This window comes from Ambystoma mexicanum, chromosome 10 (genome assembly GCF_040938575.1).
Source record: "Ambystoma mexicanum isolate Mex_15411 chromosome 10, UKY_AmexF1_1, whole genome shotgun sequence".
NCBI classification, from domain to species: Eukaryota; Metazoa; Chordata; class Amphibia; order Caudata; family Ambystomatidae; genus Ambystoma; species Ambystoma mexicanum.
In genome coordinates, this window is record NC_090932.1 from 1,022,877,556 (window position 1) to 1,022,897,238 (window position 19,683).

Here is a 19,683-nt window from a genome sequence, read left to right on the forward strand (position 1 = left end):
CTCCCAGGAACGTCTTAGAAAATATCAAAGCAGCGCCAAGGCCCCTCTACCTCACACCTGTCTACCCCTCCCAGGACCGTCTTAGAAAATATCAAAGCAGCGCCAAGGCCCCTCTACCTCACACCTGTCTACCCCTCCCAGGACCGTCTTAGAAAATATCAAAGCAGCGCCAAGGCCCCTCTACCTCACACCTGTCTACCCCTCCCAGGAACGTCTTAGAAAATATCAAAGCAGCGCCAAGGCCCCTCTACCTCACACCTGTCTACCCCTCCCAGGAACGTCTTAGAAAATATCAAAGCAGCGCCAAGGCCCCTCTACCGCACACCTGTCTACCCCTCTCAGGACCGTCTTAGAAAATATCAAAGCAGCGCCAAGGCCCCTCTACCTCACACCTGTCTACCCCTCCCAGGAACGTCTTAGAAAATATCAAAGCAGCGCCAAGGCCCCTCTACCTCACACCTGTCTACCCCTACCGGGAACGTCTTAGAAAATATCAAAGCAGCGCCAAGGCCCCTCTACCGCACACCTGTCTACCCCTCTCAGGACCGTCTTAGAAAATATCAAAGCAGCGCCAAGGCCCCTCTACCTCACACCTGTCTACCCCTCCCAGGAACGTCTTAGAAAATATCAAAGCAGCGCCAAGGCCCCTCTACCTCACACCTGTCTACCCCTCCCAGGAACGTCTTAGAAAATATCACAGCAGCGCCAAGGCCCCTCTACCTCACACCTGTCTACCCCTCCCAGGACCGTCTTAGAAAATATCAAAGCAGCGCCAAGGCCACTCTACCTCACACCTGTCTACCCCTCCCAGGACCGTCTTAGAAAATATCAAAGCAGCGCCAAGGCCCCTCTACCTCACACCTGTCTACCCCTCCCAGGACCGTCTTAGAAAATATCAAAGCAGCGCCAAGGCCCCTCTACCTCACACCTGTCTACCCCTCCCAGGAACGTCTTAGAAAATATCAAAGCAGCGCCAAGGCCCCTCTACCTCACACCTGTCTACCCCTCCCAGGAACGTCTTAGAAAATATCAAAGCAGCGCCAAGGCCCCTCTACCTCACACCTGTCTACCCCTCCCAGGAACGTCTTAGAAAATATCAAAGCAGCGCCAAGGCCCCTCTACCTCACACCTGTCTACCCCTCCCAGGACCGTCTTAGAAAATATCAAAGCAGCGCCAAGGCCCCTCTACCTCACACCTGTCTACCCCTCCCAGGAACGTCTTAGAAAATATCAAAGCAGCGCCAAGGCCCCTCTACCTCACACCTGTCTACCCCTCCCAGGACCGTCTTAGAAAATATCAAAGCAGCGCCAAGGCCCCTCTACCTCACACCTGTCTACCCCTCTGTAGAACAGAGAGAGAACAAAGTAATTTCTCTCAAAGCCCCACTGCAGAGTTCCTGTTAGCACAAGTTTTGCTAATTTACCAAAACTGAAAGCCGCAATCAGCAATGATGAGGTGCAGCCGTACCCCTACTCCTGCAAGAGTGCAACTTAGTCCATTGCCCCCACAAGTCTTTGAACCTTCCAAAGCCAGACGTCAGAAATATGACATTCATGGGGTTCAACGGACACTTGAAAACAGTACCCCAGCCTTCACACCTACAAGCAGAGAGGATCAACCCTCACCCCCCCGAAATAGAGCGCTGAGACCAATGCCATCTTACAATCGCTACACAAATCCTACCTTTCAAAAAAGGGGGCTTTTCCAGACACCCTATTAGAGGCAACCCCAGCCCTGAAACAGCACAAGCAAACGGCTCCTAACTGGCGGTGCAAATAGTCATAAGGGGGATATGCTTTCTCCAAGTCTTTGGAACCCTTGCACCTGCACCAACTGGCCGAGAAATCTTGGCTACTGCTAGCAAACGTGCCTGAAAAAGCACTGTTTTCAGTGCAGAATGTATGCAAGCATCCCAGTCCTTTCTCTGATTGGATCTGCCCAATCAGAGAAGCAGAATCCTGCCTAGATTGCAGAAATGAGGCACTGCAGAAATCTTGGCCAACAAGGAGGATAGGAATGTTTTTTATCCAATTGGCTGAAATCCAGCCACTCCGGGTGAATGGGTCATTCCAGCCTCCTGACTGGCTGAGATATCTCTCACCCCAAGGATGATTTTTGCATTCAGGACAGACTTCCACCTGGGTGGATTTTGCCCGTGGTTGCAGAGTATTTCACAGATAGGGATATGGAAGAAAAAGAGGAGAAATCTGCCTCTTCTGCTTTCTTGGCAGAGCCCTTTCCCCATTCCTAGCTATGTGAGGTATCCTTGGGTAGAGCAATGCACAACCTTCCTTTTACCAATGCAATCTTGCCTATCAAAGCAAGGCCGCCCAATCAACTGCTCCATGAGCCCACACCTGACAAGAGAGAAGTGCATTCTCCCACCTCTTAACACCATGTCCCATTAACATGACCACATGCATCCGTACCACTCCAAGGATGGCATATATAGTGAAGGAGATGTTGGCACTGGTGGGACGGCTGTAGTTGAGTGTTGGCCGGAAGGATTTCCTGCTGAAGACTTCCTGGAGGGATTCGTAGGAGGGTCCACTTTGTGATCCTGTGCATGCCAACCCTGAGTCCACCATCGGACCTAAGGCAATAGAGAAAGAGGTCAACAGGAGTGGATTTGGGGAGGGTGCAAGTCCAGGTTCTCCAGTGATAGCATTATTGGCATCTGTGGTGAGGTGGACTGCCACCTCTGCCTCACTGAGACTACCTCTATCTGGCTATCATAGATCTGTCTATTACATCATCTGTCAACCAACCCTATGGACCTATTTTTGCAATAGGTGCAAATTGACAGGGACGGAAAACAAACAGTGACAAGCAATCTGCCTCTTTTTTACCATCTGTACTATTTTGCTACAAAAATCTTAGAGGTAGTGGGAGCATAGAGATTCAAATCTGATCTGCCTATGTCCTCGCTACGTGCAGGACACGCGTCACCATCTACACCCACACTCACTTCAATACGGGCAGACGGTGTGAATCTTCATGGAGTCTTGCTTGCTTTTTACAGCTGTGAAAAGCAGGCGTGAATCCATTGGGATTATTTGTAATGCTGGACGTCATGCACACAGTGGCGTCATTAGAAATGAGTATTTGGGGAGCAAACCAGAGGGCACAAATACAAGAAGGGGGAGCGTGGTGGTGGCACATCAAATAAGGGTCAACAGGCCAAACTGGTGTAAGTATACCTATATCTTACCAAGTTGGTAAGACAATACAAGTTTTGCATCAAGTTAATGGACATTCTAAAATGTTAACACACGTTCAATAGTTGAAAAAATGCCTTATGCACGCAGAAAGAGACCACCTTCTTTTAACTCAAGCAGACATCACTCACACCAGAGCTTCAAGAAATGTGTAGTTAAAGGTGGTAAATAGCAGAAGAGAGGTCGGTTCTAGCTCAGATTTAAATAATAGCCAGCCACAAAGAGTCAGTTTAACAGGAGAGATATCACTCATACCTCAGTTTCAGATGATAGGCAAGGACAGTCTGTTTAACAGATGAAATATAATCATATTTTTTCTTTTTTTTATATCACCTACATGCGCTGAGTACAGGGGAAAGGAGGCAACTGGTCCCTTGGGTCTTTAGTAAGGGTTGCAGGAATCTCACTTCGTTCCCATAGAACTGTTTACAGTTTTCAGCTTCTGGCTGCACACCCCAGTGGCGGCTGTTGAATTTTGTAATTGGAGGGGCATAAATATTTACCCAAATACCACAACCCCAGGCATTTTTTTAAATAATGGCTTTAAATGGTGGTGCATTTTACAGTACACTTTTTAAAACAAAAAATGGGTAAAAAGCCAAACAGTTTGCAATCTTTTTTTATGGTAACTCTATGATAACTCATCAGCAAATCCAATAGATGCAAGCCACCAACAGTGCACAGGAGCAGTCCCACAACACAATTTAATGATGCCTGTGACCACAATATATGCCAGTATAAAAACATTTTCATGCTGGCTGTGCCCATACATTTCCATGCTGGCTGCACCAATATCTGCCAGTATTGCCATAAAGAACATATTCATGTTTTCTTTAAACCTAATGCCACTATGAATCTGCCTGCAGGGGCCGTTGTGCCTGGCAGGCCTGATCCTGCTGGGTGCTTTGGCCCCGGTAGGCAGAGTCGTCACGGAAGCACCGGCACCATTAGCAACGGTGCCGGTGCTTCCTTCTACCCACTCCCATGGAGTCCTATGGGACTCCACAGGAATGGGGAATTACCAAATCCGCTGTTTGACTTCCTGCGCTGCCGGGACTTGTAATGTCCCGGTGGCACTGGGGAGTCCGGTGGCAGATTTGGGGTTACAGCCGCCGTCAGAATGATGCTCAATGTGATTATGTGTGCATGCGAGGCACTGTGGGCCTAAGGGGCAGGCATGGAATGTTTTACTAGGCATCGCTCAAAGACACACACATGCACATGTAGCATGCATTCCCTCATTCACACGTGCAACCATCATCATGTACTCGTTACACACAACACAAGCATACACACACATATTTAAATTAATTTACCTTCTGCCCTGGTCCGGATGTTTCCTCCCAGCACTCCAGCATGCGTGTAGCATGAACAGTTACCAGGAAGCAAGGAGCTCTTCCTGGTTCCTGCACATGCGTGCAAGAGCCGGAGCACTGATGACAAAGCACTCTGTTCTGTTTGTATGTGACGGGAGGTGCAGGGGCACACTCTCGCACATACAAACATGCATTTCCACAGCTAGCATCCCCAATAAGCCATGCAAGATTAGGGAAGCAAAACACCCCTGGCTTTGCTTGGCGCATTGAACGTGCGCGGCTGGGGAACAAAGCTGCTGAATGGAAACCACGCTTCCATTTGATAGTTCAAGCGAGCGTAGGAGCACTCCCTCAGCTGGCTTCTCAGGTCCTCCATAATAGGAGCGGGTGCTCATAGACCGGCGCCCTCCCCTGTGGACGAGCCACCACTAGTAAACCCTTGAATAATCTGTGCACAGGTTCAGTGTGGCTGGAGAGGAAATACTGTTGACTTATAAGTCATGTACATGAACGACACTGTTGGTAATGAAGTGATTACTAGTACATGGGGGTCCATTGACACACTCTACAGTACAAGGCTACCAGGGTAGCACAGCAGTTTGAGTGACAATTTCTGAGATGTTATGTATTTAAAACTGGTTGTTAATTGTATGACTTTTTGCAATTCCTTCTAAAAAAAACAAGTGCTTTAAAGTGTGTTCGGCCAGGGGGTGGGTTGGGCTGGTCGCTTATATTCAGGGTTGGGTATTTCTGCCACTGTAGGGAAAATCAAAAGTTGGCACACAGGAACCCACAGTTTAATATCCTAATAAATGCTGTCAGCAAAATAGAATCATTTATTTGTGATAAAGCAGTTTGACAAGCATAAAACATCTTGATAAATAAATACTGTAGTCGGTAGTCTGACAAAAATAAGATTAGGGGTGGGGAGGCAAAGCAGCAAATAGGCAGGCACATGGCCCCATTTGCCCCCCCTCTGGAGACATAAAGTGCCCGACAATAACACTTCTTCTCTGATCGGGCGGAAAGAAAGCACAGGAACCTGAGACCACCAATAACGGTGCCTGTTGTCTGCCCCAACCAGAAAAGTACGAACATCCCACAGGGAGGCGCGCGGGTAAAGTGGCAGCACGTGGTGCTTTATGTGTGATTGACACCCACATTCCAATGAGCCCTCACGAAGAAAGCTCTGTGCACTTCTTCTTGGCATCAATGGCACTCTAAAACCTCTTTCTCGCTCATTCCCTCTCCCTACCTCTTCTCTTTTGCTTGTTTTTTATGCCTGGCTCTCTTCCTTCTCCCTATTTCTATCACTCCTTGTCTGTCTGCGCCCGTCCTCCACTGTCTCTGTCTCGCTGTCACACTCACATGCGCTGACTCCTCCTCTTTCCCCACGTTGCACACGTTCTCTTTGTCTTCTGTGATGAACACACTCCCACGCACACCCACATACAGTTGATTGATCTCTGTCTGATTCCTCACTCTATCTTTCTCTCTCTCAACCTATTTTCCCACCAGGGCCTCCCTCACACAACCATTCCTAAATCCATCCATGTATTTTCACTCTTCACTCTCACTATCCTGTTGTGTCTCCACCAGTGGCCATAAGGGTAGTGTAACTATGGCCAACCCCCACCTTGCCGCACCTCCCTCACCGTCCTCCACCCTGTATTCCCCAATACAAATACACTGGGGCTCATTGCGAGTTTGGTGGTATCTCGGCGGCTAAACTGTATTACTGTTACTGCCAATTGGTCCGGCGGTAGGCGGTGTTAGTCTGCCTTAATTGAAGTCCATTGGGCTCCATGGATGATTTTTTGCGAAATTTGTCAGAAAGCTGGCGGTTTTACCTCCAGCTCACAGCTAGAGATGAATCCAACTTTTTGCCAAAGTTATAGTTGGGCGGTGCAGTAATGCAGTGATATATGGTAATACTGCTGCATTTTACCCACCTCCCCCAACTTGTAATGAGCCCCACTGTCTGGTATCTCCTCCACTCCCTCATCCAACAGCGGGGCTCATTTTCCAAGTCCCTGGAGTATAATAAAAGGTGCTCAAGGCAGGCATAAAGGTTTTACACCTGTATGAACAACTTTTGTCACGCTCCTCCTGCACGTTCATGATTTTTGGAGACGGGGGACGGCAGAGACGGGCCAGAATGGGCGTACTGCTTTTGCCTCTCTTTTCCCCTCTGCCTTCAAAAACCACTTGGTTTTAAGCCAGCAATGTTTTTTCATGTTGGTGCAAAACAAATCATTTCCTATGAAATCTGCTTGCTTATTACATCTGTAAGATGCAGGTGGACTCCAGAGGAATCCATGTAAATGCTACCCGCCACGCATAAATGGCTGGTGTCTTTTACACAATGTCCTTTGCCAAGTTCAAAAACAAAGTTACATTTGCACTTTATTGTGCAAATAGCAAACGTTGTCTGGAAGTGACCGGTTTGCACATAAGTGGAGACCTAAGTGGTCCCTTCCATGCAATTTAAACAGAATTGTAAAATTGTCTGTGCTGCGTTTTACAACTGTACTGTCAGAACCAGAACAAAACAAGAAAAAACACAATGAAAGAAAATGCTACGATCACCATTACTTTGTTATTATCGCCCCACAGCCTGCAGCGTTATGCCCCTCATCACTTTCTAATCACCCACCATGCCTTTGCACCTCTTAAGGGACAAGCCAAAGAGCAACAGACAGCCTGGTGTGAAGCTCTTCTAGGCACTGGGAACAGCTAGCTCATCGCTGGGGTCCAGTGTTGTGTGTGGGCATGAGAGCGGGTGGTATCTAGTCAATTCATCTAAACCCATTCCATCTAATACCATTCCATCGAAATGTTTCCATCTAAAAAATGTCCATCTAATGCATGTTTTTTGGGGGGTAAAGGGTTCATTTTTGTTCAGGTGCATTTTAAAGGTTAAAAAACGGGGGTTTGCCCCCCCCAAAAAAAGAAGAAAAAAAAAAAGAAAGAAAAATGCAATACATGGAAATTTTTTAGATGGAAAAATTTCAATGGAATGGCATTAAATGCAATGGTTTTAGATGAAAAGGCCATAAACCGAGGGGGCTTTATGTTCCAAGCAGGCAATTGAAATGAACTGAAGCAAAGTTGACCCCACGTTAGCTCAGCAAACTACGACACCAGCGCATTTCCTGGGAACGGTACTCTAGAGGAAAAAATTACAGGAATGATGACTGACCATGGCTCAAGTCGAGGGTACACGCGGGGGGACGGGCTCCACTCATTTTATTCAGAGGGTGGACTCAGCCCCGCCCAGTTAAAAGAGAAACACTGAATGTCCTCTTGAATTTAAGAATGAAAGCCGATCTCGGGGATCAAACCACAGCAATCAGGTTTGTAGGCTGGACACCTTGCCACTGCACTATATAACCTGATGAAAAATAACAAACAACTAAAGGTGAAATATCCCATTACGGTACTGCAAGTCCCAGGGAAAAACATTTGTATTGGTTCTTGGAGTTTAAAACATGTACATCTTTTAACGTTTTCAAAAACACTATTAGAAGAAAATATCCTGTCTTGGTTGTGTGTGTGTGTGTTGATTTCATGAAAGGCAAATGCCTTTCGTGCTATTCTATTTGGGTGGTTAATGAAATGTGCATATTTCACCTTGATATGCTAATTTTTGGCGACATCACATCCCATTGCGTGAGTCCCCCCACTTTAATTGTTTAGGACTTAACCCTCGTGACTGACTTTTCAGAAAAGTAGAGGAACGTCATACCCAGTAGTTCCCACCCAATTCGACCGCTAGTTTCCACACACTCATTGGCCACCCATCCTTCTTAAAATCCATCCCTCTCTCCTCCACTAAGAATGCCACCAACCCACCAAACCACGTTCCACGTTCATCTATCCACCCCTCGACACACTTCTTTCCATCACTGATGTGTCTGGATCGCCTCTCATTGATTCCTCTCTTTAGGCGTTCTTCTCTAAGGCCAACTTACTTTCTACCCAATAAGCCACTTATTGGTTCATCCATCCCACTCTCCTACTCATCACCTGCTCAACCAAACCTTTCTCCACCCAACACAAACCTCAATCTAATCCTCTCTCCTTTCTGCATCACCGCAAACACTCCTTCTCAACTCAGCCCTCGCTCCATCCATCACTGTCTACTCCCTCTCCACCGAGGCCACGCATCACACCATCAACTGTTCTCGCTGTCATCCATCTCGTTTCTTATCCACATGTCTAGTCACCCAGCCAGTTCTCATCTGCCTTTTCCTCATCCAGTACTCTGTCCACACGCCCACCTCACTATGCACACAACTGTCCATGGAGTGAGCGCACCCATCAGTCCACCTGCTCCTCTTCATATACAGCCATCATAGCAGCTACCCTGGTCTCCGTCGATCCCCCTTACCCATATTTTCATTTAATCACTGTTCCCCAATCACCTGTCTTAACCTGCACCTCTCTCTCACCACTCCCCAAACACCTCGCTTCATCAACAGATTACTGGACCGGATCCATGTCGGGTTTTCAGGAAAATCCGTTAGGATACTGGCCCTCGAGGCCTGGAGTTAGACAACCATACAAGTCAACACACATCTCTCCAAAACCATCCAGCTCCAGCTTCCCATTTTGCCACAAACACGGCACCCAAACTTTTTCCACCTCACATCACTGCCCTGTGCACCGCCTCTTCATCCACTCCTCTCTCCAACCATGCATGTGCCCGCCCATGGACCTCTATGATCAGCCTCTCAGTCCAACCGAGCCTCTCTGAACCCATGGTTCCTACTAGCAACTCCCTCATTCCATCCATCTACCCATCCCGCCCCTTCCCGCTGCTCATCAATTCCCCTATGCATCCAATCACCCATTTCCCTGCATACAGCCCTCTCATCACCATTCTCCATGCAATCCATATCTCCATTCACCTATCGCCTCAATCGCCTCTCTGTCCATCCACCTCTCTCTTTATAGATCCCTCTCTCCATCCACCCACCCCTCTCTCCATCTACCCCCCTCCCTTTATACACACCTTTCTTTACCAGCCACATCACATGACCGACCCCCCTTTCACGTATATATGTATATCTCCATCGTCCACCTGCCCCTCTGTTTATCCATTCCCCTCCTACAACAGAGCTCACCTTTCCCTCTCTTCTATCCCGGCACTCGTGTCTACATACATCCAGTTGTCTGCCTGGCCAACTCTGCCCCTTCCACCCACCAGTCACCCATTTCTCCTTCCACCCTTATCAACATACACCCATATTCCTAGCCATCCCTTTTTACACCCATTCACCATCTCCATCAAATGTTTTCTCATCCACCTCTCGTCCTTTCCAATGCTCCCTTTATCCATCCCCTATTCTATCTGGAACTCTCTCGATTCACCCCTCCCTCTATCAAACCAATGCTCCCTGTATCCATCCCACACTCTACTGAAGTCTCTTTATTCACCCCTCCCTCTATCAAACCAATGCTCCCTTTATCCATCCCTCACTCTATCTGGAACTCTCTCTTTTCACCCCTCCCGCTATCAAACCAATGCTCCCTGTATCCATCCCACACTCTACTGAACTCTCTCTATTCACCTCTGCCTCTATCAAACCAATGCCTCCTTTATCCATCCCCTATTCTATCTGGAACTCTCTCGATTCACCCCTCCCTCTATCAAACCAATGCTCCCTGTATCCATCCCACACTCTACTGAACTCTCTTTATTCACCACTCCGTCTATCAAACCAATGCTCCCTTTATCCATCCCTCACTCTATCTGGAACTCTCTCTATTCAACCCTCCCTCTATCAAACCAATGCTCCCTTTATCCATCCCACACTCTACTGAACTCTCTCTATTCACCCGTCCCTCTATCAAACCAATCTCCCTTTATCCATCCCTCACTCTATCAGGAACTCTCTCTATTCACCCCTCCCTCTATTAAACCAATGCTCCCTGTATCCATCCCACACTCTACTGAACTCTCTCTATTCACCCCTCCCTCTATCAAACCAATGCTCCCTTTATCCCTCGCTCACTCTATCTGGAACTCTCTCTATTCAACCCTCCCTCTATCAAACCAATGCTCCCTTTATCCATCCCACGCTCTACTGAACTCTCTCTATTCACCCCTCCCTCTATCAAACCAATCTCCCTTTATCCATCCCTCTCTCTATCTGGAACTCTCTCTATTCACCCCTCCCTCTATCAAACCAATCTCCCTTTATCCATCCCTCACTCTATCTGGAACTCTCTCTATTCACCCCTCCCTCTATCAAACCAATGCTCCCTTTATCCATCCCTCACTCTATCTGTAACTCTCTCTATTCAACCCTCCCTCTATCAAACCAATGCTCCCTGTATCCATCCCACACTCTACTGAACTCTCTCTATTCACCCCTCCCTCTATCAAACCAATGCTCCCTTTATCCATCCCTCACTCTATCTGGAACTCTCTCTATTAACCTCTCCCTCTATCAAACCCTATCTCCACCCTCCCAGGATACTCCACCAACCTATCCCCCCCCACTCATCCCTCTCTCTCCACCCACCATTCTTTTGTGCCAGCGTTTCCTCCAGATCACCCACTTATGCACATCACTGGGGTCCCCTTATCCCGCCGGTATTCACTCCCCCACACAACTCCCTTTGCCACTTAATCAACACCCTCCAAACCCTCTGCAAAATTCGATCCCTTCACACCTCCCGTCACCTCTCCATACACACACCCCTTCATTCACTCCTGACACCCACACCTCAATGTTTACCTTCCTTCTTTCATCCCTCCTTCCACCTGTCACCACCTTCATTCTCCCCTTCTTCATCCACCCCTTCCTCCATGCTTCAAACACACCAATTACTCCCTTCCCTACCCACCTTCACACAATAGTTCATCGTTAAGTGACTCATTCATTTGCTTCCTCTTAATACTGTAAAGGGATTGCTAAGCTTCACATTAATCATAACCACTGGCAATTGCTCTTGTCCCTCTTCTGTTCGATTGTGTTTCATCCTGCCACCCCAATGCAGAATAGTAACAACCAAATGCAGCCTGGCCCAAACTTGCTGCGAGTCCCAAGCCACATCTCAATAATAATGCCCAATGATGCCAAAACATGTCTGGGGTTACTTTTAGTCTCGTGCAGCTGGGATGTGATGGAGCAGCTCAGGCTTGTCTGCTCCTCTTGGGTTGCGAGCAAGCTTAATTTGCATATGTCTCCCCCCCCCCCCCTTCTGTAGTGACACAGCTCTCAAAAAGAGATGAAAACGATGGAACGGAATGCTGCCCTTAGCAACTGCCAGTAATAATGATTCATTCAAAGATGTTCCTTCCATCACTCTTCTATGTTGTAAAGACTCTGTCGCCCCTTTCACGATTGTATTCGACTCTGCTCTCCTCCTCCTATTCCACCTTCCATCTTTGTAATCACACCTTTCTCGGTCCACCCTTCCCTCACTTCACCCATCTCTTATATCCTTCTGCCTCCCCTATCTGCCTACTCCTCTTTCACGTCCTTCTTCCGTTTCTCCATTCTCAGTTGCGATCTCCATCCACTTCCCCTTTCTTCACCCTTCCTCCGTGAGCTCCAACCAGACATGTACTATCTGATCATTAACTCGTCTATTCTGTGCGGCATCTATCCATCCTTTCAATGACATTACCCCGCCCCCATATTTCAACTGACTGTCCATGCGCCTTTCATGTACTCTTCATGTATTATTTCCATTCCTCCATCCAGCCTGCATGTATGTATGTGCATGTTTATTTGCGGTTATAGGTTTCGGGTACATGGACTATCCATGTTTCCCACCTACGTATTCATCCATCTAACATCCATCAACCGTATCCAGCTATTCTCCAGATCTATCCATAACACTCATCCCACCAGCCAGCCGCATCCATCCATCCCACGAGCCCCTCCACCCATCCTTCCACCAGCCCATTCATCCATTCATCCATTAACTTTATCCAACTCTTCAGCAGATATATCACTAACACCCATCCCACCAGCAGCCCATCCATCCCACCAGCCCGCCCACCCATCCCACAAACTCATCCTTCTACCCATCCATCCATTTATCCATCCATCCCATGAGCCCACTCACCCATCCTTTCCACCAGCCCATTCATTCAATCCTCCATTTATCCCACCAGCCCATCCATCCATCACCCACGAACTTTATCCAGCTATTCTCCAGATCTAACCCGAAAAGCCACCCCACCAGCTAGCCCAACCATCTATCCAGCCATCCATCATTCACCAAATGTATCCAGATATTCTCAACACCTATCCCAAACACCCATGCCACCTGCCTGCCCATCCATCCATCACCAGACAATGCATCCATGCATCCATCCATCCCACAAGACCATCCAACTCAGCAGACCATTCATCCCACAAGACTATCCATCCATCCCACCACGCTATCCATCCATCCAATCCACCAGCCCATCCATCCAACATCCATCATCTTAATCCAGCCCCCTTCAACTAATCCAGAATAGAACTGCGAGATGTATCCTTGGTCCCAAGTCCAGGGACTGCCTCTCTCCAGCCCTAAAATCTCTCCACCTGCTCCCGGTGACCACAAGGATCAAATTCCAGAGCCTTTGCATCATCCACAAGGCTGTTTGGGGCCTGTGACCTATTTACATCCAGCTTTCCCTCCCTAAATACCTCCTGGCCAGAGTCTTTCGGTCTTCTGGCTCCAACTATGCAGATGAAATGTTTCTCCAAGCAGAGAGTGGGATGTAGATCCCTTTCCTCGGCTGGCTCCTCCCTCTGGAACAGCCTCCCTCCCCCCTCAGACTTGAGCCGGGTGTTCTTAAATTCCGGAAATGTCAAGACTTTCCTTTTCTCCTCTTCCTTCTCTCACTCCCTCCATTAGTAACTCATCCATACTTTGAACCAGACCATCCAATCCCTAACACCCATCCCACCAGCAGCCCCACCCATCCATCACACCAGCCCATCCATCTAGCCATCCATCATCCACCACCTTCATCCAGCTATTGTCCAGATCTATCCCCAACACCCACCTCACCAGCAGGCCCATCCATCCACCCATTCATCCATCCCAGCAGCGCATCCATTCATCTGTCCTTCCATCCATCTGCCATCCATCTATTTCAGCAGCCCATACATTCATCACAGCAGCCCATCCATCCATCACAGCAGCCCATCCATCATCCACCACCTTTATCCAGCTATTTTCCAGATCTATCCCTAACACCCCTCCCACCAGCCCATCCACCCATCCATCACAGAAGCCCATCCATCCATCCATCCATCCATCCATCCATCCATCCATCCATCCATCCTTCCATCTGTCCTTCCATCCGCCATCTGTCTATTCCACCAGCCCATCCATCCATCTATCCATTAAGCCCATGCATTCATCCATCATCTTTATCCAGCTTTTCTCCAGATCAGTGCCTAACACCCATCCCACCAGCACCCCCACCCATCCATCGCACCAGCCCATCCATCTATCTATCCATCATCCACCACCTTTATCCAGCTATTTTTAAGATCAATCCCTAACACACATCTCACCAGCCCGCCCATGTATCTATCCATCCATCCATCGATCCCAGCAGTCCATCCATCCTTCCATCCACCGGTCCTTCCATCCATCCCACCAGCCCATCCATCAATCCATCCATTATCCACCAACTGTATCCAAGTATTCTCCAGATCTATCACTAACACGCAACCCACCAACACACCCATCCATCCATTTATCAATCCATCCATCCGACCAGCCCATCCATTCTCAACCAACTTTATCCACCTATAGTTCAGATCTATCCCTGACACCCATGCCACCAATCCATCCATCATCCACCAAATGTATCGAGTTATTCTCTATACATATCCCTAACACCCATCCCAACATCCATCCCACATCCATTCAACCCCCCAGACAATCCATCCATCCATCACACAAGACCATCCATCTCACCAGACCATCCATCCATCCCACCAGCCCATCCAGCCATCCACCCATCCATCCCACCACCAGCACCAGCCCGTCCATCCATCCCATCTATTCATCCTACTGATCTAGCCAACATCCACCAAATGTATCCAGTTATTCTCCAGACATATCGCTAACACCCATCCCACCAGCATGCCCATCCATCATGCACCAAATGTATGCGGCTATTCTCTAGCTCTATCCATAACGCCTTCCCACCAGACCACCCATCCATACTTTGAACCAGACCATCCAACCCACCTATCCATCCCATCAGACCATCCATCCCACTGTCAGACCGTCCATCCATCCATCCATCCATCCATCTTTTCATCCCTTCTGTCCTATCCTCCACCATGTATCATTTTATTATGCTAGCCCCTGGATAATTCCTTCACCCTCAACGAATTATTTGATTGCTCCATATATAGGCCCAACCACCCACACTACTACCATCCGACCCTCCCACGTCGGCGAGCCATCCAGCCACACATGACTCTATGTCTTCATGCATTCCATTCCTCCCCAAGTTAACTGGCATAATCGCATCCTTAGCTTTCCTTTTCTGGCCAGTCTTCATTCAATTTGGGATTCGTTATGTCCCTATTTTACATTTTACATCCATCCAACCATTCCGCACAGAATGTGTACTACCTGATTTCGGCTCTCAGGGCACATATGCTTGGCAGGGGGCCTAGCTGGGACTTTAGGCATGGCAGCTACCCCTCTGTCCTAATGGATTCAAGGGCACAGGCGATTGGCACAGGCTGCAGCTTGGAGTCTAGAAATGCAAGTGCCCCTGTTACCCTCTTGTGGGTCTCGGGGTAGAGGCGCTTGATAAAAAGAGCAGCTACGAGCTAAAAAATTGCAGGTACCCCTTGCATTCTTATGTGTTTCAGGGCAGAGGCGCTTAGCAGAAGGAGCAGCTGGAAGTCTGGAAATGGAAGGTGCCTCTCACTATCTTACCGGACTGAGAGTACCAGTTCTTGGCAGAAGGCAGTTCAGAAATGGCAGGTACCCCTCTCACCTGCGTATGGGTCTCTGGGCACAGCTGCTTGGCAGCGGGCTGGGAGTTTATAAATGGCAGGTACCCCCCTCATCTTCTTATGAATGTCCTCAGGGCACACGTGCTTGGCACAGGTCCCAGCTGGGAGTTCAGAAATGGCAGATACCCCTCTCACCTCCGTATGGGTCTCTGGACACACCTGCTTGACAGTGGGCTGAGAGTTTATAAATGGCAGGTACCCCCCTCACCCTCTTATGAATGTCCTCAGGGCACACGTGCTTGGCACAGGTCCCAGCTGGGAGTTCAGAAATGGCAGGTAACCCTCTCACCTTCGTATGAATGTCCTCAGGGCACACGTGCTTGGCACAGGGCCCAGTTGGGATCTCACAAATGGCAGGTACCCCTCTCACCTCCGTATGGGTCTCTGGTCACAGCTGCTTGGCAGAGGGCTGGAAGTTCATAAATGGCAGGTAACCCTCACCTTTTTATGGGTGTCCTCAGGGCACAGGGCCTAGCTGGGAGTCCAGAAATGTCAGGTACCCCTCTCACCTTGAATCAGTGCAGTCCACAAGGCAAAGAAGAGGTGTCTCTTGTTGTCCATGGCATAAACCCAACAGCATCTCCGCACCTTGAACTTCCTCAGTATCTGTTCTTTTGGGTGTCTCGGTTTGCATCACTGAGGAACATATTTCCTTTCTCAGATCTTGTGACCACTTTTATCAACCTCTCCTGTTCGGCTTCCTGCTGCGCTAGAGTAACCCCTTCCCCTCCCTAAACCCTGGGCCCCCTTTGTTTTCCTTTTTCTTTCCTCGTTCAGCCTGTCTTTATCTGGCCTCTCTTTCCTCCGACGCTTATGTTGTTATCGCCCTCTTCCTTCGGTGTGTCTATTAGTTCTGTCTTGCTCTTTCCTTTCTCTCATGCACTATTTTCTGTATCTGGGTCCTTCCCCTTGAACCTCGCTTCTCTGCTTTCCTTTCTTTCTCTCTATGCCTCTGTTCCTTTTTCCAAGTCTCTCTTGCCTCTCCGTCGGTACCCTCGATCTCTGCGCCTCACGTCAAGTGTCTCCCCGATCTATTCCCTCTTTCTCGTTTTCTTGCCTTCTCCCCTTTATCACTCTTCTTGTTTGAGTGACTCTTCGATTTTTAAGGTACCTCCCAGACATCTCTCCTCCCTCAGCCGTTAAGGGTAGGGGCACGTGCCTGCTCAGACAGTGTACACGCATGAAGGAGGCCTTGGTTTCTGTGACACTTAGCAGAATTAACACTTAACTCCGCAGGGATTTGGGCTTCAAAGTGGCCCGTTTCACTTTGCACCTCTCTGGGCGCTGCAGTTTAACACTTGCCCCGGACTGGTAACACTATCATTAGGAGTAAGACCAGCGGGGTCCCCCGGGCGGGCCCAAGATCATTGCGATATTTCCGTTCAAGGCCTAGAACTGATACAATAACAGCCTGTACCTTCCTGGATTAAGACCTCCCGGATACCAATTAGCTGTTGGGCTACGCGGTGACGCCCGTGCGTGACAGCCACAGACGTATTCCCTGCCCGGGCACGTTGGTGATTATGCGCTGTTTTCTCGGTAGCCAAACACCTGTTCCATTTTCACCTTTCTTGTTGATAAGCGTCCACGCTGCCCAGTCCCCTGGGTCTTCTTGTGACTTGTGAACTCCCTTCCCAGTCTGATGCTGTGGGACAGCACACCATGATATGATTAAGGTTTGGAAGTATGCCCTAGGCGCTAGTGTTTGCCGCGAACAGTGAATGAAGGGAAGACTAGCTCTTTAGGATACAGTGGTGGAGATTGATCACTGAGACTTATTTAAATGAGATTTGGACCCTTCAAAAGTTTCAAAGGGACCCCTACATAAAGCGATATGCTTTCTTAACCTTTTTTCAAGCTCTTGGAATGTTTAAATAACAGTTCCCAAGCACTGATGAGCTTTTTTTTCTCTTTTGAAAGCAGTTCATGTATTCTCTAAGCTTGAGTAAACTAAGTTGACTATTTAGCTAATGTATTTTTTTTGTGCATGTACATGCCTGGCTAGGTTTTAATTAATGCTTACATACGGCATTTTGGAAATGGTTTGCTTGCTTAAGAAATGCCTTTCATTTTGCCTAATGACTGAACATAGTGTCAGACTGTGGGCCCTTTTACGGTAGCGAACCATCGGTGCTGTAAATGGAATCAACTTACTCGAGGAATGCCTTCCCCTCCTTTTGAGGAGGAGGGGGTGGCTTGGCCAGCAGGCTTCGCCCGGGCCAGGTCACATAACACCTATCTCTTCACGGAACCCAAGAAGGTAGATTTGCATACAAGCAAAGAGCTTTTTGGTTTGCAATAAAATGCCTACAATTTTTTATTTTAAATATGTTTCTGATAGTGATTCAGCAAGAAACCCTTTGAATGAGTAATTGAAGTTGGGCTCTGTGCTTTTCATTAGTCACAATACTCACTCTAACAAAAAACGTGTGTAAACTGCAAAACATATATACCAATTAGGACAGCTTCTGAACAGGATGTGAGGTTTTGGCTCTTTCTAAACTGTGTAAGACACAACTGTGTGCAAGTTTTCTGTAGCATAAAAAAGAGAGTGTTCACAGTCAATGGGTGGCTCATGGAGAATAGGGTCGTTATGAAAGACAGAAGGAGACAATGGTTTTCTTGCTAGGCCTGTCTAGTCCCAATCTGTGTAGGAAACACTGATGAGCCGCTTATCAAACAGGGACAGGAAAAGAAGGTAAAGAGATATTGTTTTTGAAAAAGCAGTTCCAATCTTCGCGATTCTTTCAACCCCATTAGTCCATCTTCACTCATATTCATGTAACAATGTACATAAAAATGAGTATTAAAAAAGACCCCCTCCCTGGCAAATCTTTCAGCTTTCTCTTTGTGGGTACACAATGATTTAATATCCCATATACTAGCTGAAATAACCTAGGGAGACTTAGGTTAAAATAAAAACACAAGTCTAAACACCCACCAGGGAAAAGAGAGGCAAGTAAAGTGGCGCTCCCTGTTTGGGAGAGACAATAAATGAAGACAAATATACACACCCGAAGCATCTACCCTTGATGATTTCAGATGGGGCAGAGCACAGGGGAAATAAAAGGTTGTTAAGAGTGACAGTAGGGTGAGTATAGCCTCCACTCAATAACTGTCTACCGGTTTCCGTGGTACAATTGTGGATTTGAGCACTTTCATCAGGACAGTCTTCAGAGTCATCTGACACACATAAGGGTTCAGTGTCCAGAACGAGAACGTGCGGTATACTTTACCCCACTTCAGTTGCCAGGAACTGGAGAGCTCAAGAGTGAACCTCAGTGTTACGGCTCTCGTACTGATGGACGGCAGAGTTATTCCTGCTCCGGACGTACAACAAATGCAAAATTAGATGCAGCAGACACGTCTTTGTATGATGCACCAACAACACAATAGAAGACGTTCTCCTTCTTTACTTCCTCACATCAGGTGTACCATGGGGCGTGGGCTAGAATGTTGGAAGGTCACTCTTGGGCTCTCCAGTTCCTGGGAACTGAAGTGGGGTAAAGTATACCGCTGGGTACCAGGGCATGGCAGCAACCCTACAGAAGGCAAATCAGAGTAAATTAAGCATATTGAGTATATGGGGTACTCAATATTTCCTAAAGCTAAAGAAATATAACAGAATAAATATAAAATATTGTCAAGTTTGCAAGTGGGCCCAGTGAAATATATGAGAAAGTCCTGGCAGGTGAATGTACCAGGCAGATACAAGTTGCAAGAGTATTGAGTGAAGTACATGAGGAAGCCCTGGTAGGAGAGTATGCCAGGCAAATTCAAGGTGCAAGTGTGTTAAATGAAGCACAGAAGAAAGTCCTTGCAGGAGAGCATACCAGGCAGATTCAAGTTGGACAAAATGTAAAACTAATTACATGAGGGAATCCCGAGAAGGATACATCAGGTGTGTGTCAAAGATTGCATTGAAATCATACTAAAAAGGAGATGAAATCTGTCAGGAGAGTATAACAGATATCCTGCCCAAGTTATGACTGACAGCCAAGTTGTTTTACATACATGTTGTTTTGCTGACCAAAAGAAACCCAAGGAAAACTCATATCCTCAAAATGTAAAGTACAGCGAAGAGAAATCCAGGGGAAGGGAGTCATCCTCTGGAACTGTGAACTTTAGCCATCTGGAAC

At 47.7% G+C, this 19,683-nt stretch overlaps 1 protein-coding gene across 1 annotated transcript in view; it reads right to left on the minus strand.

Moving 5' to 3' along the window:
• The window catches only part of LOC138492966 (5-hydroxytryptamine receptor 3C-like), a 50,457-nt gene that overhangs the window by 29,438 nt on the left and 1,336 nt on the right, over window positions 1-19,683 (minus strand). The window contains exons 2-3 of the mRNA XM_069620244.1: window positions 4,242-4,383; window positions 2,431-2,594 (exon numbers count right to left, since the gene is read on the minus strand). Coding sequence (XP_069476345.1) covers window positions 2,431-2,594; window positions 4,242-4,383 — 306 coding nt within the window. The remainder of the gene's footprint in view (window positions 1-2,430; window positions 2,595-4,241; window positions 4,384-19,683) is intronic.